General features: G+C 42.8%; 1 protein-coding gene across 2 annotated transcripts in view; it reads right to left on the bottom strand.

Annotated features, from left to right (window-relative positions):
* CCDC6 (coiled-coil domain containing 6) overlaps positions 1–21,555 on the bottom strand; it is a 51,021-nt gene extending 29,466 nt beyond the window's left edge. For both annotated transcript variants that reach the window (XM_062634028.1, XM_062634029.1), the window contains exon 1: positions 21,238–21,555. In XM_062634028.1, the coding sequence (XP_062490012.1) occupies positions 21,238–21,540 (303 nt within the window). In that variant the 5' untranslated portion in view covers positions 21,541–21,555. The remainder of the gene's footprint in view (positions 1–21,237) is intronic.
* Positions 21,556–24,511: the final 2,956 nt, after the last annotated feature.

Raw genomic sequence — 24,511 nt, 5'->3', positions numbered from 1 at the left:
TTTGGTACGACAAAAATTTAAGATCTGATACAGAAGCACAACTAGAGTTTTACTGAAAGCTTAGCTTCCATAATCTTCTGCCCAAATGTGCCAACCCCTCCCCCCCATCTCTTTATACATAGTGTACACTGGAAAAATACTCAAAAGATTCCATTATGTCAGTGACTTTTTTAACTGAATTATATATTCACTAGTAATCTAAGAGACAATTAGGCAGAGAAACCTTCCATGCTTACAAAAAAAAAATTCTTAAAGAACATAAACGTCTTTAAATTTGGTGGAACAATAGGACAATTGTAAATCTTCCATATGATATCACCAGTATCATAAAACCTAAAGCATGATTTGGAACCTTCCCAGTTGAGTCCTCCTTCCATCAAGTCCTTCTGTTCACATCTTTATCTCTGCCTTCTTTTATCTTCTCCCATCTCTATTGCTTTCTTTTCTTGGCTTACTATCTACCTGCCACCAGCTCCCTTCTCCTATCACCAGCAATGCTGGAACTAACCCAGCCAGGAAGAGAGAGGAACCAGGTGCATTTTATCAGTTTAGGAGCTTAGGTCTTGCACAGAAACCCCTCTCTAATGTTTGCGCATGCGAGAACTGCTAGTCCAGCATATTCAGCACTGATATTATTACTTGTCACATCAAGGCAATGTAGATTCGTTCAACAGCTCTGAAAAAATGCTGTCAGCTCACATCTTGGAGGATTAAAAGTCAAGGAATCTAACATGTCATAGCATCGTCTATCACTTTCTAAACAGGGCTTTACTTAGAGCTACTAGCAATCCTTTGTCTTCAAAGACATTTCAGAACAGAGTAAATAAGTCAAATTGCAAAGGTTCACTATCCTCAAATTGTTAAAAATCATGCATGCTGTTCCAAACTCAACTCCTCCATTGTCTTCACTACACAGAATTTCTACTACTGTCTGCTTTTCAATGTTCAGACACCAAAGGACAGTGATACAGACCAAGCTTACCTAAAATTGAATTAGAAAGCGCTTGGTTGTAAGAACAGAAAAGAATCAGAATGTTTCTACTCTGATTTCTGTTCATCTCCAACTTGCACAGATTTGTTCTGCTCAGTTTTTGTAACAATCAAAAACTGTAAAACCACATTATCACAGCATCAAGCCTGCACAACACTTCGTGGCCAGATCCTGGTGTTACATTAATCACAGTATCACAGTATGCTAGAGATTGGAAGGGACCTCGAAAGATCATCTAGTCCAATCCCCCTGCCGGAGCAGGAACACCTAGATAATGTTACACAGGAATGTGTCCAGGCGGGTTTTGAATGTCTCCAGGGAAGGAGACTCCACAACCTCCCTGGGCAGCCTGTTCCAGTGTTCCGTCACCCTCACTGAGAAGAAGTTTCTTCTCAAGTTTAAGTGGAACCTCTTGTGTTCCAGTTTGTACCCATTACCCCTTGTCCCATCATTGTTTGCCACTGAGTAGAGCCTGGCTCCATCCTCGTGACACTCCCCCTTTATGTATTTATAGACACTTATAAGGTCACCCCTCAGTCTCCTCTTCTCCAAACTATAGAGACCCAGCTCCCTCAGTCTTTCCTCATAAGGGAGATGCTCCACTCCCTTAATCATCTTTGTTGCCCTGCGCTGGACTCTCTCCAGCAGCTCCCTGTCCTTCTTGAACTGAGGGGCCCAGAACTGGACACAATATTCCAGATGGGGTCTTACCAGGGCAGAGTAGAGGGGAAGGAGGACCTCTCTCGACCTACTAACCACCCCCCTTCTAATACACCCCAGGATACCATTGGCCTTCTTAACCACAAGGGCACAGTGTTGGCTCATGGTCATCCTGTCGTCCACTAGGACCCCCAGGTCCCTCTCCCCTACACTGCTCTCTAACAGGTCGTTTCCCAACCTATACTGGAACCTGGGGTTGTTCCTGCCCAGATGCAGGACTCTACACTTTCCCTTGTTATATTTCATCAAGTTATTCCCTGCCCAACTCTCCAGCCTGTCCAGGTCTCGCTGGATGGCAGCACAGCCTTCTGGCGTGTCAGCCACTCCTCCCAGCTTAGTGTCATCAGCAAACTTGCTGATAGTACACTCAATTCCCTCATCTAAATCATTGATGAATATATTAAATAATACCGGTCCCAGTACTGACCCTTGAGGCACTCCACTAGTTACAGGCCTCCAACTAGACTCAGCCCCATAGACTACAACTCTCTGGCTTCTCTCCTTCAGCCAGTTCGCAGTCCACCTCACTACCTGATCATCCAGACCACACTTCCTCAATTTAGCCGTGAGGATGCTGTGGGAGACTGTGTCAAAGGCTTTGCTGAAGTCAAGGTAGACCACATCTACCGCTCTGCCATCATCCATCCACCGTGTTATTTCCTCATAAAAGGCTAAGAGATTGGTCAAACATGATTTCCCCCTGGTGAAGCCATGTTGACTGCCCCTCATAACCCTCTTATCCTTGATATGCCTTAAGATGGCACCAAGGATAAGGTGTTCCATCACTTTCCCAGGGATGGAGCTGAGGCTGACCGGTCTATAGTTACCCGGGTCCTCCTTCTTGCCCTTTTTGAAGGCCGGAGTGACATTTGCTTTCCTCCAGTCCTCAGGCACCTCTCCCGTTTCCCAAGACTTGGTAAAGATGATGGCGAGTGGTCTAGCAATGACTTCCGCCAGTTCCCTCAGCACCCGCGGGTGCATCCCATCTGGACCCATGGATTTATGGATGTCCAGATTGCTCAACTGATCTCTAACCCATTCCTCATCGACTAAGGCAAACTGCTCCGTCGACCTGACTTCATCTAAGGTCTCAGGGGTACAGGGCTCTTCAGGACTGCCTGCAGCAGAGTAGACAGAGACAAAGAAGGCATTCAGTAACTCTGCCATCTCTGTATCTTCTGTCACCAGGGCACCCATCCCGTTCATCAGTGGGCCTACATTGCCTCTGGTGTTAGTTTTGTCTGCCATGTATTTGAAAAAGCTCTTTTTGCTGTCCTTGACCCTTCTCACCAGGTTTAATTCTAAGGATGCCTTAGTCCTCCTAGCTGCCTTCCTACATCCTCTAGCAGCAGCCTTATATTCCTCCCAAGTGGCCAGCCCCTCCTTCCATGACCTGTAAACTCTCCTCTTCCACTTGAGCGTACCCAGCAATTCCCTATTTAGCCACGCAGGTCTCTTGGCCCTCTTCCTTGACTTCCTACGTGTCGGGATGCTCCGATCTTGAGCACGGAAAAAGCAGTCCTTGAATGTCAACCAACTATCTTGGGCCCCTTTACCTTCAAGCAGCCTTGCCCATGGGATTTCCCCTAGCAATTGCTTGAAAAGGCCAAAGTTTGCCCTGCTAAAGTCCAGGGTTGCAATTCTACTTGGTATTCTCCTAGTCCTACCACACAAGATCCTGAACTCCACCATCTCGTGGTTGCTGCAACCAAGGCAGCCCTCAACCCTTACTGCTTCAACCAGATCCTCCTTGTTAGTGAGGATGAGATCCAGCAGCGCTCCTCTCCTGGTCGGCTCATCCACCATTTGCAGGAGGAAGTTATCATCCATACACTGGAGGAACCTCCTGGACTGCGGCTGGGTTGCTGAGTGGTCCTTCCAGCAAACATCAGGGAAGTTAAAATCCCCCACGACGACCACAGCCTGTGACTGTGAGGCCGCTCTCAGCTGCCTGTAGAAGGCCTCGTCAACTTCCTCACCCTGATCTGGTGGTCTGTAACAGACACCTACAACAGTATGCCCCCTGCCAGCCTGCCCCTTAATTCTCACCCACAGACTCTCAACTCGCTCGTCATCTGTCCCCGGACAGAACTCGGTGCATTGTAGTTCCTCCCTCACATAAAGAGCAACCCCACCACCCTTCCTGCCTGGCCTGTCTTTTCGGAAAAGGACATAGCCCTCCATGACTATATTCCAGTCATGTGAGCTGTCCCACCACGTCTCTGTAATTGCCACCAGATCATAGTCTCCTGACTTAACACAGGTTTCCAACTCCTCCTGCTTATTTCCCATGCTGCGTGCATTGGTGTACAGACATTTCAGGGAGCGAGCTGAGCACACCGATTTCACCCTAGGATTATAGGAGCCTCCCACTCTTCATTAATTCTGGAGCACTGCCCCACTGGGGCAAGCCCAGCTACAACCCCATCCCCCTTCGAATCTAGTTTAAAGCTCTCCAAATGAGCCCTGCTAATTCGTGCCCCAGCATCCTTTTGCCTCTGTGAGACAAACCTTTCTCAATTGTCATTGTCCAGACTGGTGCCCTATAAAACCAGCTGTTATCAAAGAATCCAAAGCCCTGCCTGTAGCACCAGCCTCGAAGCCAATTGTTTATGAACTGAATCTTCCCATTCCTTCCCACATCATCAGTGGAAGATGGAAGGAGTTAATGATGGGTATTAAGGCCAATGAGAACACAGTTTGCCAAGATCACAGCCCACTCCTAGCCAAACAGCGTTGCCCCTCCTTTGTGCTTGCATGGGTGCTCATGTGGCCAGGCAGCAGGCCAGCACAGGCAGAAGGAGACACCCAAAAACTAATAATCCTTTCCCTTCCTCCTCCCATTTTTCTTTCTTGGATCTGCTTCCTCAACTGGCATATCACACAGGCAGAGTGCTGGCACACAGAAACTAAGAATGAACAACCATAATTCAGACCTGCTTAAAAACTGCTCTGCAACAGCCCCCTCTGCCTACACCATGCAGGACACCGTGTTACATTCAAGTGGCACAAAGAAAAAGCCAAGTATGATTTCATCTGCCTCCATTATACAAAGAACGTATTTCTCAACTGAATAAAAAGCAGGAATCATATAAATTTAAGTATGAACTGTAAGTTCCAGACATCGATACATCACATTTAATACACTGAATCTCCACTTACGTTACCCAACAGTCAGCAATTTCAACACAAACTTTTTAGTCAAAAGCCATCATACAATTATTAAAACTGGGTAAAAAAAAATAAATTAAAAAAAAAATCACATGATGCATTACTGTATTTCTTCTAAATCCACATTTTCATTCTCAAACTTCCCCTGCATCTTGTCACTCATTACTCTGAGATAGTTCAATTAGCTTAAGTAATAAAATACTTCGTATGTACCTTAGCATTCCCAAAATCTTAAAATCTGTTACTCAGGCCATAATCAAACTGACACTGTAAAACAGTCACTAAAAAATTCCCAGTTTCTAATACTATTTCCTGCACAGGCTCTGCCACTCCAATGTTTTTCTGGATGCGTATACACTGTTTCTATACAGATAATCTGCCTTTTTATTAAGTATCTTTATTTGAAAAGAGGCTCTGATATGATCAGCAAAAAAACAGAAACAGAACATGGAAATCAGATAGTAGGTCTTCTGTGAGGATATAGCATTCTTGTTTCATCTGTTATTCATATCACAGTCAACATCCAAAACCACTAATGGCAATTCACCGAGTTCTGTGTGTCATATTACAAGGTAAATTGCTAAGGATTTGAGTGATATAAAATGACAACACCTGATCACTCTACCTCTGGAAATCTGAAGCAAGCAATCTACTTCCACCACAGATTTTCTGCACAACCAGTCATGTCCGCTTACCTCCTGTGTCTCAAAACAGCATGTATAGCTAAGAACGTTTCATGAACACATCCACTAAGGAAAATCTGCAATTATTGTGGACAAAAGCAAAAATGGCAAAGACTTTGCAAGAAATCAAGAATGAAGAGGGGTGAAAAAGCAACTCAGGCACATAAGACACACAAAACCTATATTCTAAGAAGAAAAAATCCTATTATTCCTCATGTGAAATTTTGATCACCAGGCAGAGCTGATGCATAGTGTTGTAAAAACCTGTCCTTGTGATCTTACAATCCAGTGAGCTAATTTTAAAAGAATTAAGAAACATATTGATCCTAAACTTTATATAGTAACTGAGTATATTAGGAATTGAATCTCATCCAAAGTTATTTTTCCACATGCTGCATATACTAGCATAAACTGTGAAAAGCTTAGTGTTAAAATCTTTTCCTGTTCTCAGTTCTTCCTTCTGTAAATATACCTTTAGCAGACCAAATTCACACTGCTGTCTTTCCCTTTGCCCTCTTGCTTCTAGTACATGCAGCAGCTTCTGCTTATAGTGGGATGCTTTCTTTTGGTATCACTGACCACATTGCACTAGTGGCACTATTACATGAAGGAGCAAAATCTGACATTTCCAGTGAGGCATCAGCTTAAACACAGTAAAAACAAACAAACAAACAAACCCCCCAAAAAAACCCAAAACAACCCCGAAAAGCACACACACACAAAAAAAACACCAACCAAAAAAAAACCCTCCACAATACCACAGCTCTCTATGCTCCCTTCCCCCCCAGTTACTTCTAAAAGCTTCATAAACCTTCCTGATACTGCACAGTAAGTAAACAGGTTCAACTCACAATTAATACCTGCTCCTTAGAATGAGTACATTATCAGTGATCTGACATGAAAAAGTTCTTGCGTTTCAGTTTTCTCACTACAGACACAGTTTCAGTAACAACTGTTTCACACACTGTTCCAGTCACCTACATTTGACCACCTGAAAGCCAGATATCAAGCATGCCTGGTTTGCATGGTGACAAAGCATCACCTGTCTCCAGTATCATCCATAGTAGAGGCAACACTAGATTTCAGAGGATCTTGTTGGAAACAGCCTATCAAGTACTGTTTGATCTAATCCACTCTTGAAGCTCCCTCATGTTTATGGAAAGAGCCACCACAACCTCTTCACCATTCATCCACCCTTTCATGGCGCATTTTCTGCTGACAGGACCCTACAGAGAATATAAGCCTGAAGATGGAGCTGAAGAGCAGTTTAATTTAGTTACTGTACACAGACACTCAATCTTAGCTACTGAATATAGACTGAAAGGTTGGGGCAACCTTGGAAACAGATGATCTCAGTTCCTGCACATGTTACACTCAACTAAAGCTGTCACTTCAGATAGCAGCCTTTCCAAAAGTCTTACCAAAAAAAAAAAAAAAGAAAAAAAGAAAAAAGAAGTAAAAAGGGCACAAAGTGCAGAAAGTTACATGATTTTAGAACATGCACTTCTTGAATAAAATAAACCAAAGTTTCCCAATTCTGAAGTATACACTTCTCTAGCAACACTAACTCAAGTTACTGCTCTGGCCATACTTTTTGGCACCAGCTGAAAATGGTATGAAAAATTACTGGTTTACAAATGCAATAAACATTCCAATGAACTGATACCATAACCTTACAAGAGGAATTTTCACAGTGCAGATCTCTCAGGCTGAAGCAATTTTTTCAGCTGCACCTGAAAAGAGCACACTGCATGCAGTGTGTGTTTTGGACAAGGAGAAACGTGAACCACCACAAGAACATAAGTCGACAGTAACTCAGAACCGAACAGCTCACACTACTGCCAACTATCACGACTGCCCAGCAGCAAACTTCAATTTGTAAGGGATGAAGGACAAGGAAGTTCCACTGAAGTCCCAGTACGATGTGGGTGCAGCTTACCCCCAGATAAAGGTACTTTTTCAGCTGGGTGGCCTATCTGCAGAGAAAAGAGAGTAAATGCTCTTGGGGTTGAAGTGGTGAGCTGGAATTAAAGTTCTGAGTTCAATTTGTAGTGAACCAACTAAGCCACTGCCTTAGTTCAGACATAAAGTACTCCCCCCCCCCACCCCAAGATGCGCTTTCAGGAGTAACAGCTACGCGAATAGCAGAACTATGCATTTTTATTCTTGGATGTACAGTATCCCATAGAAGCCCCATACTTTTGAAAATAAACCAACAAGCAGTAACACCTAGGTATGTCTCCTTTAGACCCCCAAGCTGCTGGGCTTTTTTCTTTTTAAAAAAAACACACAAATGTGGTAAATGAGGAGGGAAGAGGTCAGTTGGTTTATTTTCCAAAAAAAAAAAAAAAAAAAAAAAAAAAAAACCACAACAAAACAACCCAAACCCCAAACTTAGGGGCTTACCAGATGGTATTTACAAAACACAATAACACAGGAGGGAAAAAAAAAAAGAAAAAAAGTATTGAACCTCAGCCTGTTAACTTCAACTACTCCAGATGTTACCTATCATGTAACATTAAAGCCACATGCAGAACTGCCTCAAAACACAATTCCTGCTACATTTCAGCTATTCGGTAGATGAGTTCTGCTGTAAGAGAGGAAAGAAATATCTGGGTTTTATTACAATAATAACAGAATATCTGTATTATAAAGAATTATTTAAAGTGTTATAGTACAGTTCTTTTTAATTTCCATTTATACTTGGAAATTCTCTCTTCCCTTCATCCTCCTCACTCCCTTCCTTTTTAAAAGGTCAATTAGGTTTTGCCTGGACACATCAAAACGCTCCTGTCACAACACTCCTACTGCTAAATCCAGTCACACCAAGTTTTTCACTCAATGCCTACCAAGTGATCCAGCACACTGCCACATGAATCTGCAATGGCCCCATACTCACTACAGAAATGAGATGAGTCAAAGGATGCCAGACATATATTTTCCTTCCAAGTCCGTTTTAACCATGGCCAGGTGTCTTCAGCTCAACGCCCCCCACACAGCCTTATGAGACTTTCTCTTAAAAATTCATTTAACTTCGAGTGCATACATCTTGTGGTTTGGAAAGCCAAACAAGGAATAGCACTTTAAAAGAGCTCTCAGAATTGATCAGCTCCCTAAACTAAAAAATTTAGGAGTATTAGTACATGTTAAATAATCTCTTAGCATCAGCAATGAAGTAAATTGTTTGATGGTATGCAATTCCATTCCACTTCAGATTTGTAAACAATTAAAATAGCTTCTTTGCATTTTGATGCTAATCTGCAAGTCTTGCACAACTGAAACATAAAGTAGTGAAAATGAAATAAGCAAGTTATAAAAAGGCTCATTTCACAAGCATAAATATTCATAAAATTAATATATTTGGTTCATTACTAACAAAATATAACAAGCTATATGAAATTCATAATACAATCAACTTTTGAATTTACTTAAATAATTTTAAATTAATTTAAATCCCTTTCTTCAAAACAGATAACAAATGGGAGTGTACTCTATTCAAGGGGGCTTTATTATATCAAACCACTGGCATTTAATACTTAATAAAAATGCAGCACATAAAAGCCACATTTTCAGTGATAATGTCAAGACAGTCTAGAAAAACATCTCAAACCTCAAGTAACTTTTACTTAGCAGTTGAACCATGACCACACACAGTTATGCAAGTCAATGTAATTAAAGACTATACGATAATAAAGCACCACAAAGGAAAGATAGTATGGTTGTACAGGCAGGCATAAAACATTTCCTATTCTGAGTGCTCAACATTACAACCTTAACATCTGACTATTCATTAGACACATGTTTTATAGCACTTATTTTTCAGTCACTTAAACATCATCATGTAGAACAAGCTCCCAGACGGTTATCAGGGCTGGAGTCTCTGCTTCCAGTATGCAAGAGCTGTAACCTGAGACAACAGAAGTTAGGGGCCAAGGCAAGAATGACCTAGCAGGAAAATTAAATCTAGCCCACAGACCTTTCCAAATGGCTCCATTTCTATTTTCTATGAGATGGAGGTTGTTTCTCCATTTCATCACTGCACATACACACTAAGTCTACATTTCCTGCACTTTTTACATATTCAGAAGCAGTGGATTTTCGATACATGTGTCTACGTGAGTACAGTGCATAGAAGCAACAAGCCCAGCTCCCCCAAGTCCTCAAGTTCAGTACATATAAGCAAAATATTTCTTCAAAATACACAATAAATGTTCCTCAGAATGATCATAATGACTGCATGTGCAAGCACAGCCAGGAAGGCATTAAAAATGGTGCCATACTACACAACTCCCTTCTCAGCTCAGCAGAGCCAAGTGACCATTCCCAGAACAAAGGTTACCTCTTCAGAAGATACGTCTGCTTTGCTAGGCTCTTCCAAATTTTTGTAAGTTTGTACCCAAGTGCAGGTTCACAGTGACAGCAAATATGAAAAATAAAACTACACTGTCACATCAAACACTAAACCAAAGTTTGAAATACCTCTCCGAATAATCCTTGACCAATGACTACTTGAAAGAAGTTTTTGCTTTACTCTGCCAGTGACACTGCTGTTCTACTACTGAATTTTTTGTACTGTTAATAGTTCACTAGTTAATCAATGTGAAAAACAAACAGAATACAGAAGCACATGGAACAGATTTAGCTTTTGTTTAGCCTCAATATAAAAACTGCTCAAAACACATCACAAGGATGCACACATAGCTAGATTTGTAGTTTTATGTTTAGTTTGCCTGAGTTTTTGAACCTTCAGATTTCTGGACATGAAAGACATAAAACACAAAACACAAAACTGCTTTTAGCTACTGCTGTAGGATATACTGTTTTGTTATTTGTGTTTGTTTGTTGTTTTGGTATGGTTTCTTTTAAACTTATTTTCCATATCCTGCATGATCACTAGAACTAGCTAGCATCCTTTTAAAATGCTGTGGTTTTATTTGACTTGCATGTAAAATACCCAAGTTTAACATAATCTGGTTGCGTTGTGCTACTTTGAAATGGATGATCAACAGCTTAAATCTCAGCAACATCACCACTCAGTACTAGAGCCTACAAGAAATATAGTACTGCAGCAAATCAATCCAAATTAGTCTGCAGTATCAGATGTCTAATGTATCAATGCTTCTTCAGCTAACATATTTAAACATTTTTTTGCCTGCTTTCCACCCAACTGATAAATCATCATTTATCTTTGATGTACCCACACATTAACTAGACTACTTTGCTGGACTGACCAATTCACAAACTCAATTTTGTACACTCCCGAAGTTTCAGAGCAGGAAAAACAAAAAGATTTAGCAGAAGAACAGACAACTAGGTGACTAATCTACTACACTGCTTCTGTTCTGAGGTATACATGTTTCTGCTAAAAAGCACTGAGCTTTGTTTTAAAATCACAAACTTCTGCTTAAAACACAACCTCAGCAAACTATTGTTAAAAGTAGCTTTGCTGCCACAACTGTTTCTCTATTCAAAGACAAAAGAGCACAAATAAAAGCAGGGAGAGGAGATTTAATAGTCACATCCCTACCCCCAAAATAACCTTCATTAAAATCCTTCTTCACTTTATGTAGCTCAGGTCAGTCATTTCAAGCATGCAATATAAAAACTTCTTCATCAGAGTATATAAAAGAGTCAAAGTGTAATTTTGTTACACCTAGCTTTTCCAGCTGGAAGGTGTCAGACCACTGTTGCATGGCATTCCAACACAGTGCTACTGGCCTGCCACAGGTATCAGCAACTACCCTGGGCAGAAGACCGCAAGTTTCCTCAGCTCTAGACTGGGTCCTGAGCTGAAACAACTGTGAACTCATCATCCGTCTCTTCTAGATCCTTCAGCACTTGTAAATCCTTCTTTCAGGTTTGTACAACCTGTAGTATATTAGTGCATCAATATTGATGAACTCACCTTTAAATGTATTGAAACTATGGAGAAGGACTACCCTACCAAAATCCAGTTCTGGAGTTTACAGGAAACCCCAGAATCCAGTTAGCATGAGATGCTCACCATGTCATTTCTTGATTAACTTTCTTTAATTTTTCTTTTTTGCCTGGGGGGTTGGTTGGTTGAAGTGACTAGCTGAAATACGACAGCAATGTTTTTCCCCACACTAACAAGGTGTCCCTAGACACTCAAGGTAACCAACCTCTCAAGAGCACTCTTAAAATCTCCCATAATTTCCTCTTGCATACATTCACTTAGTAGAGAAACACTTTCCAGTGATATAAAAGTGCTGGTGACAAAGCTTATTGATTATAATCATACCTTAGTCTACACCAACACATTCACAAAGTAAATACCACACTGTCCATCCCACTGGTAAGACACATCAGCTCTAACTCCATCACAGCAAATAAACGTTTCTACTTATCCTTCCTGAAAGTCATTAAGTGGAGTAATTTTTTTTTCCCTTCTCTACAGCTTGGACATCTTATGGTACATCCATGGTGCTCTGAAGAGCAATCTCTCTTCAGATTTTCAAGGCAAGAAACAAATCTACCAATTTAGTGTATGAAAATATGATGAGGAATATGAAAAAAAAACAACCCATCCATTGCTCTGTATCCTCTGCCTCTGATCTGTACAGAGGCTTGTAGGATGGGGTGGGGTGGGAGCGGGGGAATACAATAATCCTTGAATAGTCACTCCATACAGAACTGGATAATTAGGTGTAGAGAATGTTTTGGGAAATGCCTACCCATTTTTCTACTCCTGGAGCACGAAATTTCCAGCTACATTGTCTCAATTTTCAGAGAAAATCAAGTGGGTTTTGCAGATCTACATCTCAGGTTAAATTTACTGTTGGAAAAGGACTCTGGAGGTGTCCCTTCTCTTAACACAACCAGGATTTCAGGGACTGATTACACTGGTTTTTGCCTAATGAACGGATTCCTGGAAACACTAGCAGGACAAAATTTCTACTCTTCATTTTTAACAGATATGAAAAAACGCATACTGCTTAAAGCTCTTGAAAACAGCTGGTTAAACCTCTGTATTTTGCAAAATTCATAGTAACTGCTTTTGTTGTTTATTTGAAGGTGAAGGGAAACAAAGCGTAAATCCCACTACTACCAGAGAAAAAAAACTGCCCATTACACACTGTTGGGTTTTATTATGTCTGACTTGTCAAGAAACATTTATACTTATATTCAGGACCAAAGCATATCACTGTGGGAATTACTTATATATGTGATAGGATTTTTAAATATGATTAGTATCAAGAACAATAAAGCAACTGAAAAGACCTTAGCTTTGTGGCAATAAGCAGAAACAACATTTTTATATAGTTTAAAGAATTAAAACATCTGAGGAAACTTTACAGCTGGCTGAAACAATGTTAGGCTGTTTTAATCTACAGCAGAGCTGAAGAGATTTGTATCTACCTCACTAAGCCTACCTCAAACCGAAAAACATTATGTGTAACGTTAATGCACAGAATATGAGTTTTCAAACAAAGTCAAATTCAAAGTTGAGAGGAGAGGAAAAAGGCCTTATCCTAAGAGTTTCTATAGCAATTAGAGTCGAGCTGAGGAAATATCCTCTTTTCCAGGGAAAAAAATTCTGCAGAGGAAAGCACGAAGCGATAGAGGACTTTCCATAGCTGAAAGGACTGGCTCCATATGCAACAATCAGCCTACAATGTCTGTATTTTAACTGAAAAGTTAAAACCAAACCCTCAAGTGTCAGGATTAAAAATTTCTTCAACATTTCTGCAAATCACAGAATCTCAGAATGGTTTGGGTTGGAAGGGACCTTAAAGATCACCTACTTTCCAACCCTCCAGACATGGGCAGGGACACCTTCCACTAGACCTGATTGCTCAAAGCCTGGTCCAACCTAGCTTAGAACACTTCTTCCACGGATGGAGCCCCCACAATTTCTCCGGGCAACCTGTTCTGGTGCCTCACCACCCTCCCAGTGAAGAATACCTAATCTAAATCTACCCTTTTTCAGTTCAAAGCCATTCCACCTCGTCCTTGCACTACATGCCCTTGCAAAAAGTCCTCCTCCAGATTTCTTGTAGGCCCCTTTCTAAGTACTGGAAGCTGCTCTAAGGTCTCTTTGGAGCCTTTTCTTCTACAGGCTGAACAAGCCCAACTCTCTCATACTATCTTCACAGGGGAGGTGCTCCAGCCCTCTATTCATCTTTGTGGCCCTCCTCTGGACTCTCTCAAGCAGGTCTATGTCCTTCTTGTGCTGGGGGCCCTGCAACTGAAAACAGTACTCCAGATGAGGTCTCATAAAAAAAAACTAAAACACATCTCTCCTTCAAAATGTTTTTAAGTCACTGGAGATTCACTGAGAAAGAATGGCCATTAGTCTCAGTAAATGTTCAAACTCAACATAAAACAGTATTCTTAAAAGCTGACTACAAACCACTTCTGACATACAATTCAAGATACAACCTCAGTGACAGAGTTCACCTAAGAGAAAAGTAAAATTGTCTTCTATACATACTAGCATGCCTACGGTAACACCAAGAACTTTGCTTATTAAAAATTCCCAATTGTATTCTACAATCTCAGTTCTTATTTCACTTTCATCTCCAAAATAATTCAGAGCAATATACCAGTATTCCTACTGACTGACGACATTCCACCATTATTAAGCACAGGAACATCAATAAAGTAACAGACAAAAAAAGGTAGAGCTGATGTGCAATATTTAAAGGCAAGCAAAACATAGATGGCTATCAGTTTGGTATCAACCCATTGACAATACTGGAAACAATTTACTGTGTGAAGGACAGAAATATGAAAAGGGTTATTCAGCATGATTTTACAGAGAAAAGGTTGTGGCAGATCAGCAAAGATTCATCTTTCAGGCAAGGACTGTTTATAATAAAGATAACTGCAAAGGTGTATGATGCATATATGGCACCTATAGGACTTCCTGACTTAGCAATACATGTCATACATTATTTAGAATTGGTTATAAGATAATCAAAGTATACAGTAGGATTTCAAAAATGGATTACTGACTTCAAAACATTAGTTTTTCACTAGAAATTTCACACCAACATGCACTAAGCATGATGTACAAAATATTCACTAGGTATTAGCCTTCAGTAAGCCATTCCTGATAAATTCTGGGAGACTGAGATTGGCAAGACTGTGAAAAAAACAAAAAGAGGACAGCCGCCTTCACATTTTGTTTCATTTGAAACAAATTAATTCCACTGAAGTTGCACTTCTGAAAAAAGGACCAGTCTTGCAGAGAATGGTCATGGAGAGAAGTAACAAACAACACCTCTGTATTAGCTTCATGTGAGACGCTGTAACACATGCGACCCAACACATGCTGTCCAAAAGAGAGACAGCTCACCTTCTCTTTTGTACATAGCATTGGTGAAATTGATAATGGGGGAGGGTAGGGGATGGAAGTGGGGAGTTTGGTAGTTCTTTATAATGAAAACCAGAAGGATTAAAGGAGAGAGTCTCAGAAAATAAAACCCACAGATAAAGGCAAAGTGCCTTTTCTGAGATTACAGCTCCACAATAACCAGCACAAAATCTAGCAGACAACCCAGCAATACAAATGAGACCTGGAAGAAGCACAGGTGTGCTACTGTATTTCTTATATATCAGCCAGAGCACACAACAGTAAGCTCATAGAAGACAACTGACCATAGTCGATGAAAATAAAAACCCAAAATATATATATAAAAAAATAAATAAAAAAATCAGTGCATCGTATACCCACAGCATATTAATCTAACACATTAGATTTCTAGCATTTCAGAGCCTGTGAGCTTAAGTTTCATTTGTCAAACTAAACTAGAAGATGCCTGTTACAGCCTGTATCTTCATAAGGAGAAAGCAGCAGATCCAGAAGGCCCAATGACCTAGCCAAAAGGCAAAGCAGGAGCCAATGGCTCAGCATTAACAAAGCTGATGAGAAGAACCAGAGGTAGGACACCAGAGCCTTTTCAAGCACAGTGGTTCTTCACTTCCATGAGTCTCCAAATTAAAACTGGATACCCTTCCCAAAGACATATTTCATGGTAAGGTACGAGATTCAATGCAGAGAACTCAGTAAAACAGGAAAATGTGACACAAACCAAAGCAGATAATTTAGTAACCCTCTGAAGCCTTGAACCCCCTGAAAGAACCCCCCTGCTTATTAACTATTTTAATCAAGTCCTGAAACACTACTGCCTTATCTGTGGTTTTTGTTTGCTATTTTTTCATCCTTACTGAAGGCAGCCCATACCACAGACAAATGGTACTGTGCTGTTTTTTCCATGCTGTTTTTGACAATGTTTATTGTTGGGAACTCAATACATTAGTGGCTGTGCATAACTACCAAATGGAAGCAGATGATAATAGACCTTTCTACTATTAGTCTGCCAGCCGTGCAGCAAGTAGCACTGCTTTCACTATGTTAACCTAAGGACCAAAACAGTTAACATTAAAGTGCATTACTCAGCTTCCTTTTTCCTTCACAGACATTTTGCAGAAGCTCAACAGAAACTTCTTGAGAATCTGAGGCAAATGTAAAACTGAAATACAAGGCATTCATTTCCTACGTGCCTGCTCGTCCTGAAAAATTTTGGCTGGAGTTTCATTGTGCTCTTTCACAAAAGCAAGACTGACTTTAAAATAAAGGTAAATAACAAATTTACAGATATCTCCTTCAAAATGTTATCTTTGCTCTCCTGGTTTGCTTTTTACCTCTAGCTGCTACTAATTGATTTCTTTCATTCATACAGGTGCCCTTAAGTGAGCATCTTTTTAAAGGTTCATATTTCAATTCAGTTAGCCTAACCTGCCCTTTCTTCTGCTACTAATAGACATATTCTGTTCTGAAACAGGTGTTCTGCTTTGAAATTCTGGTGCAAACTCCAGGAAAGAAAAAAAAGCTGTTAAAAAGCATTTCTGCAGGGGATTTTTGACAATACAGAACGCTCATTCACTCCCCCAAATTATCTATCCAGCCTGACATTTTCCATGAAGACCCACAATAACAAATCTCATGCATACACACACAGAGAAACCCCACTGTGCACTTCCTTGAGAACAAAATGCTAAAATCGTATTTATTTCCAGCATCTAAATCTGGCTGTTTATTGAGAAAACTGTAACAAGTCTACAATGCCACCTAGGATTTTTCTAATCTGCAAGATCCAGAAAGCCTGCTTGTTTTCAGGAGACGGCTGTTACCAAAAGCAACACGCTTATTCAGGTTTTATGAGTAGGGGCAAGGAAACAGGAGCTGAGTAAGGCTTTTTTCCTCCATTGTTTCTCCCAGCTGGTGGGAGGCTATTCACATTGCTCTGCAGAAACACAGAGGAGACTGAGAAACCAGGAGATACAACTGCTCTCTGCTAGTGCTCAAGGAATAAAAAAAGAGGAGGTTAGAGCCGAGGTGCAGAGGCACAGGTTTAGCTACAGAGACAAGGGCAGCAGAGGTCTCACAATAAAATACTGCCACTTGCAACCCACTGCAGCATGCAGCAGTCCCAAGTCCCAGTGCTCCTTGCCAGCAAGTGCTGTAGCAGTCACTACCAGACAGCGATAACAAAAACCAGCATCCAAGTGTTACTTGTGTCATTAGCATTTTGGATAAGACTCTCTCATCTGAGTTGATGATCCTGTTGGGGATGCACATAGCACCACAAATCAGAGTTTCAAGGATAATTCCCTTCCTGACAAAGAAAATTGGAGGGGGGGGGAATAGAGAGAGAGAAGCTGGGCTTTTAAAATCTATGTTACAAAGCATTAAAACTGCTATGTCAAGCATTCTGGAGCAGGAACATTTTTAAATTAAGGCCTCTCAAATACAGTAGTTTAATCTTGGTTAAAAAGGATAAACAACAAAATATAGCTTATTACACTTCAATTTTCTAACACTAGAGAAGATGCCTGACTATAGTAGGCCAATTTACACAACTTAACTGAATCCAATATCCATGAGTAAACATGTATGTACCTGTAGCAATCAAGGATTAAAACTCTGTTATTAAAAGCACATTGTTTGTATGAGGCCTGTCAGTTCAAAACAGTAACAAAGAAATACAAAATGCTTCAGTATCAGTTAAACCTTACATGGCTTTCACTGAAACAGTATGACTTTGTTATGTTACACACTGAAAAGCAGAAAAAAGAAGTCAGAAATCCAAGTTCTACCAACTTCAAAAGAAACGTCCTGACCAAGACATACCTACACCTGACTGAAGCATTTCAGCTTTTGTCACATGTAACAATTCAATCTTTTGAAAAGCAGTCACCCCACCATCACCATTTAGTTTTGAAAGTATCCTTATTTAACTGGAGAAGTTGTGCTGTCCCAAACTTAGTCCATTTAATATGACACCTGCTTGATAGATCTTTTCCACCAAAAAAAAAAAGAAAAAAAGAGAGAGAAAGAAAGTTCACACAGGAAATCCACTTCTGGTAATGCAGCACTGTAGCCTCACATCTTGAAACTCACTACTTCACATCTCAAATATACAGCATCTCAGATCTTCAGGTGTGTGATTTTTCCCAGCCTAGGCTCCATCCACTCGGCTTCCTAAAAAAGACCTTGCAGAAACATAACATGAGATCATATAATTAAAGATTGCTAAATACATATAAATGAAAACCTTGCAAATGGGTCAAGTGATCTTAGTTGCTTCTTTTTAATACTTGATCTGAAACTTTGTGTCTTATAATGCGATGCTCTTACACCTCTAGGTAACACTTGAAATGTACCTAGCTTTCTCTCGTCTTTGCTCCCTCCCTCACACCTTGTCACCAGTAGTAGCAGATGAGATAAAATGCTCACATACATTTACTTAATTTCACAGCCTTGTACATGAGAAGCAGCATAATTTTATTTGCTTTTCAGGCTAGAAGGAGTAGAGTTTGCACATCTTTTTGGACACTTAGCCCATGCTCATTTCAGTAATTTTGTATTAAAGCAGCACCTGTTTTTTCATGGCTTAGATGAATGTGCATATGAAGTTAGCAAGTGTAGAAGCCTGCCAAGTCAACACCTTTTCTCAGTTTTTCCACGTGCAACTACTTAATGTACGTCTCCTATACTTCATTAATGCTTATTTTCAACCCTATGACACAACAGTTAACTACAAAATAGAATAGGATCCTATGCAGTGAGCTATTTAAATAATTCCCAAACTGTACAGATCCATGCTGACACCAATACTACTATGCACAAACACACACAAAAAAGATGATGATGTCATATTAACACACCAGCACAGACAAAAGAGGAAGGAGGAAAAAGACCATTTTCTACCTGGTAAACCTTAAAAGGAAAATACTCAAAACCATTCAAGAAAAAGGTGGGAGCTAGAGAAAGCCAAGAGTCTCTGCAGCACCCACACAAGGAAGCTCAAAGTATGGGACAACAAAAGGGTCACAGATAAAGAGCTGTCTGGTTGGAGGAGTCACCTTTACCTACAACACACAGGTTTAGTCATTTCACCTTCTGTTCTGGCTACCTGTCGGTTTCATTTGCATTTCACAGCTCATCCTCAACAGCTGATAAAAATCAAAGCTGATTTGTGACACTACAATGTCTACAACAGGAAACTGTACACAGCACCCATCTGCCAGCACAGCCACACAGTAAGGAACTTGAGCTGGCTGGTGAAGGAATAAACTGATAAAGGTTTAGAATAATAATGGAGAAAATCAGAAAGCTTTCTATTTAATTATATTTACATGCGAAAGACACACATTTCAACTTTCCAATAAAGTTCATCTTCAGTCACTTGTATATTAGTAAGCCACACAACAAAGTATTTTGACTGCAAATGCACTTATATTACAGACTACGTAAACCACAGCATAAAGTCTCAGTGGCCTGAAAAAAAGTTATGTTTTGCATTTATTATTTCATCGCTTGCTGAAGTGGTTTACTCAGTTGTGCACACAGTTTAGCATACCAAAGACAAAATGTCTACTAAATATGCTGGTCTTCCAGACAGCCTACAGGTTGCTATAAAAGTCCACCTTTTCTTTCTTTATCCAAGATGTCAAAAACATACAGACTGAGGTTTAGATTTAAGAACACATTTCCTTTTTTGTAAATTAAAATATAAGATAATCAGTCCGTAGAGACACCACTCAAAGAACTTTAATGCAAACATTTTTCTCAAGTTGTTTACAAACAATACACCTACCAGGGGTTCAGAAAGATGCTGTGTCTTTCTAACAGGCAGAGAAAATGTCTGACTGACAAGATGTCTTAGCCCTTTTCAGCATTAGAAGGCACTCCGCTGCCACCTAATCAAGACACATTCTCTTCTTGTAAAGTATTAACAAAGCACACATTTCCTCGACTAGCACTATATTTGTCATCCTTGAATAAATTACTTCTGTATTGTATTTCATGCACTCTTCCGGCCCACATCCTGCTAGACACCAAATGCTTACTACTGGGAACAGATGAGAGGTTTGCCTAGACAAGTTCTATTCCTTTGCCAGATAAATTGACAATGAAAAATTGATTATCAATTAAATAGCCATTATGCTTGTAATAAAGTAAGCCCTGTGAAACTTCAGGTGAAAAGAGAACGAGCAGAAGCAGGTGGGATCAACCTCTTGAGGCATCTCTATCTGCACTGTCAAGGCTGTGGAGGCCAGTGTATGGAAGTATCAGCATTACCTTTAATTGTACTTTAACATGTTACCTACTTCGTCTGCACACTAGCTGTGACCGTTACACTATCTGAATAACTCTACCCACCAAATTAGCAAAAAATCCCTTTGTCTAAACTCCTAACTCCCAACTGACAGAGAAGAAAAAAAGTCGTATTCATTGCATGTTCATATGTACTTTACTGAGGATTGATGCCTAACGGCATCACATCAAATGATGTTAAATATCAAGTTAACCTCCCAGTGCTCATAAAGCAGTAGCTGAGCCCTTCCTGGGACGGAGTGGTGTGTGTTACTCGCATTGCATTAAGGAGTTTATTTCAAATGAGTTTTTAAATAACCTCTTGAAATACCACAACTAACAAAACATTGCAAATAAATCAAACACTCCCTGGACATGACTAAGCCTCTAACCTGCAACTTGCCGCTTCTGTACAGCGGCGGAAGAGTTGACGGCTGACAAAATAATCCGTAATCTCCGAAGATTACTTATACTCAAATAACATCTCTACTTTGAGAAACTTCAGGGAACATCCAGCATCGCCCTTCCCCTGCACGACCCTACTGCTCCTCACCTCAAAACCTCACAGAGATGCCCCTTCCCGAGCCCTCGCCGTTCGGACGGCCGGGCGCAGGGGCAGGGGCGGCGGGGCCACCTCCCGGCGGAAAGCCGGGCCGGCCACGAAGCTCTGGGGCGGTGAGGGAACCACCTCGGTGCCTCTCCGGTTTCCCTCCCAGTCCCGCAGGGACCCCGGACCGCGCGGAGGCCCCCGGACCGGCGCGAAGGGCGCGGGGTGACCCCACCTGCCCCCCAGCCCCCGGACGGGCCGCGGTGACAGCCGGGCTCTCCTGAGGTAAACTCGCCTCAACCACCGCCGCGGGGGAACCTGGGTGCGGGGAAGGCAAGAGCGACAGGGTGGGAAGGCCGCGGCCGGGCCAGGGCTGAGGGGAGGCCGGCGACAGCCGGGCCCGCCCTCCGCGGACACCCCCGCCACGGGACACCCCCACACGCCCGCCCGCCCTCCGGCCCGCCGCTGGGCCCGGCGCGGCGCCGCCCGCACTCACGATGGTGACGCTGGCCTTGCGCAGGTCGCGGTTCTCCTCCTGCAGCGCCTTGCACTTGAGCTTGTAGGTCTCCAGCTCGATCTTCAGCACCTTGTTCTCCTGCTGCAGCGAGGCCAGGCGGTTCGTCAGCTCTTCCAGCCGGAACGGCGAGATCACGATCCCGCCCGCCTTGCCCCCCGAGCCGCTGCCCGCCACCCCCGAGCCAGGCCCCGCCGCCGGCACGCCCGCCGTCAGCGGCCCCGCCGGGCCGCCGCCGCTGCCGCCGGCGCCGTCCGTGTCGCTCTCGCTGGCGCTGTCCGCCATCGCCGCCGCTCCCGCCCGCCGCCGCCGCCGCGCCGCCAGGCGAGCAGGGGGCGGTGCCCGCCGCGCGCCGGCGCCGCGGCCTCCCCGCGCGCCAAGAGGGGCCGCCAGCCCCCGCCGCCTGCCCACAGCGCCGCCTGCCGGCCCGCGTCAACACCACCGCCAAGCGGGCCGCGTTCCATAGCAGCGCGCTAAAACGGCTTTGTGCTGGTGCAGCGGCGGCTCGGCGGGCCCCGACGGCACCGCTTCGGCGCGGCAGGCTTCGCCTAAGCGTGAAGCTACTGGTGGCAAACAGCCTGTACTCAAACCGCGATTGTTTTACGTCAGCGTATCGGAAAACCCTCACCTCGCCCAAACCTTTGACCCGTGTGGGAAAACCTTGGGCCCACGCGGCAGCACTGTGCTCATTTACTCACTGCTCAAACAACCGAAAACCGATTATTTCTAAAATGATATACCTATAGAGTTAAAGCGTTGAAGCAGGCGGCGCTGCCCAGTGCGGGGGAGGCCGCAGGGCAGCCTCATGCCTGGGAGCCGTACCTTTCCGCTCCAGAGACCCCTTCGCTCTCGGAGCAGCCGGTAGCCTCCCGTTTTCGGGCACTGCAGGCAGATGGGGCCAGGGTCACCCTAACACGCCGAGGCGGGGCGAGCCTGGCTGGGGTCCCATCCCCGGCCCCCAGCCCCACTCCCCCTCAGAGCGTGAGTGACAAAATGGTGTGTCGATTCAGGCCTCCCTCCGTCTGCAAAACCGCTTTAAATTAAGATGCATTAACGTCCATCTCTCATTCCAGAGAATGTATTTTTGGATTAGTATGTGCATTAGTTCCTTTTTTAAATGATTATTACTTTGTGAAGCAGCTGAATAAAGGCACGAGCTACAGTGAGACAGAGCGTATGCACTGTTCATTATAAAGCATAATGCGGTCCTTATTGCTCCTGGATAAATTAGTCACCAAGACTGTATAATTGGTTTCTCAATTATTTATGAAGGGTCTTCTAACAACAGTAATTTTTCTGTTAATGGCAAGTAAGGATTTCATTATCTCTAACTGCACTACCTTTTTATTCCCTGCCACAGTAAATTCCAAATTTTACTCTTTTTAATGGCTATAATATATGAAGGAATTCCATCTCTGTAAAGTAATTATTCTTTTTGCCTGCCTGGGAATATAAGTGCGGGTCATTTTACTTTTGGTCTCTTCATCACAAGAGAAGCAGTAAAAGGGCCGTTCGTTCCTAGTTTTCAGCAATGGGTACTACTCTGTGATGTCTGTCCATGTGTCTGACCCCAGCATGTTATGCATGCAAACAGAGCTCGAACTGAGGGATGGGGAGTGGAAATGGGGGTCCCCATTCAGCTCTGTGTCAGCTCTGTCAGGGTGTATCATCTCTGAGCTTTTAGGGCTAGAAAAGGCCCTGCACCACCTTTCTGGGCTTGTGGAAACTGAGCTGTACTCTTGCATCCTGTTACCTCCTCACTGATCCTGCTGAAACCATCAAAATGTAATAATGCATCAGCATCAGCCACCCTCAGCACTGCCCTCAGCACACCCTCGGCATCTGTAACTCGCCCCCGTCTCCACTGCCCAGCTGGATTTCCCATCCCTATGCTTCATCAGGCTGGAATTCCTCCCAAAACAGAAGAGCATTGGCAACAAGAGATGCTGCCATAGATACACAGGTCTCCACAGACCAGGTAGACGATGTCCATGAGGTCCTGTAAGACAAGTCCTACTGTCCAGGGCAGTCACCGACTGCTCTGCCCCACAACAGTGCCTGGGCTGAGCCTCTCTGCCACTGTGGGCTTTGCAATAAAAAGCCAGAAAGATTAAAAGAGTATTTGACGAATAATGAGCACTGTTTTGGACAGGTCATTACAATTCAATAGCATTTCTTTTAAATAGGTCTGCTGGTATTTGGAAAGCTGTCTGAACACAGCCGGGTCACGAGGAAGCATTATTCTATGTACACACTCCACAGTGCTGGTGATGGCAGGCAAGCTGGTTTGCTCTGTTGCCCCTGTCTGCATGCACACGTGCTCTTCAAAGCAAACTCATTTCTGAACAAACAGGTTTGTAACTTAATGTTCTTTCTTCATCCAGCTGCCTGGCTTTGATCAGACTGTTATTTCCATTGCCTTCAGTGGAACTGCTCACGTTTGAGTGTCTTGTTGAACCAAGGCCTAAATATTTTGAAAACCTGCATCAGCAAAACATGCATCTGCTCCAGGCTAATCTTACCCAGCAAGCTGCACGGCATGCTTAACCCTAAGCCACTTTTCAGACCTATCAATGTTAATCTTAAGTGCTTTGCTGAGAGCACTATAATTTTCCAGAGGACATGGCCACTGCTCCTTTGGACTAGCCTGAAAATGGACTGCGAGGTGCAGGCAGCATCCTCAATCCAGCAACCCGGACAGGTCGGCTCAGCAGGGGGCTGCCGCCCCAGGAGCACACCAGTCAGCTGCTGGAGCTGCCTTCAGCAGAACGTTTCCAGAGTAGGCAGAAGGTGCTGCAGATGGTGGGGACGGAGAGGAGGGATCTTAAGGTGAGAGGGGAGCTTTCCCCTGGCAGCTTCACTGCCCCCTCTGATGGGTTTGCATCAGAGATCCCACTCCCAGCCAGCATACCAGCTTTCATAACAATGAATTTTAACTTGGCACTTCTGTAGCGCTCTCCAGTTCAAAGCCAGGCTGAAACATTATCTAATTAATTCACACAATAGCCCTGGAAGGCAAGAAAGGGAGGTAGAGAGCTGAGGTACTTGCCAGTGACAAACACTGAGTCAGTGGAGGAGTGGGAGGAAAAATCAAGGGCCCTTGATGTTTAGATCTGAGACAGCATCCTTCTTGTCATAACAGCATTTCAGTCATTTTAAAAACAGTGCACATATACTTAATTACAATTACAGCCAACTACTCCAAATTAATAAAAAGGAGAGAAAATTTTATCCTAATTAGCACCCCCAAAATAAT

Source organism: Pezoporus occidentalis, unplaced genomic scaffold (genome assembly GCF_034315485.1).
Source record: "Pezoporus occidentalis ecotype Australia unplaced genomic scaffold, CSIRO_AGI_Poc_V1 ctg41, whole genome shotgun sequence".
NCBI classification, from domain to species: Eukaryota; Metazoa; Chordata; class Aves; order Psittaciformes; family Psittacidae; genus Pezoporus; species Pezoporus occidentalis.
This window is presented reverse-complemented; position numbering and strand designations above follow the sequence as displayed.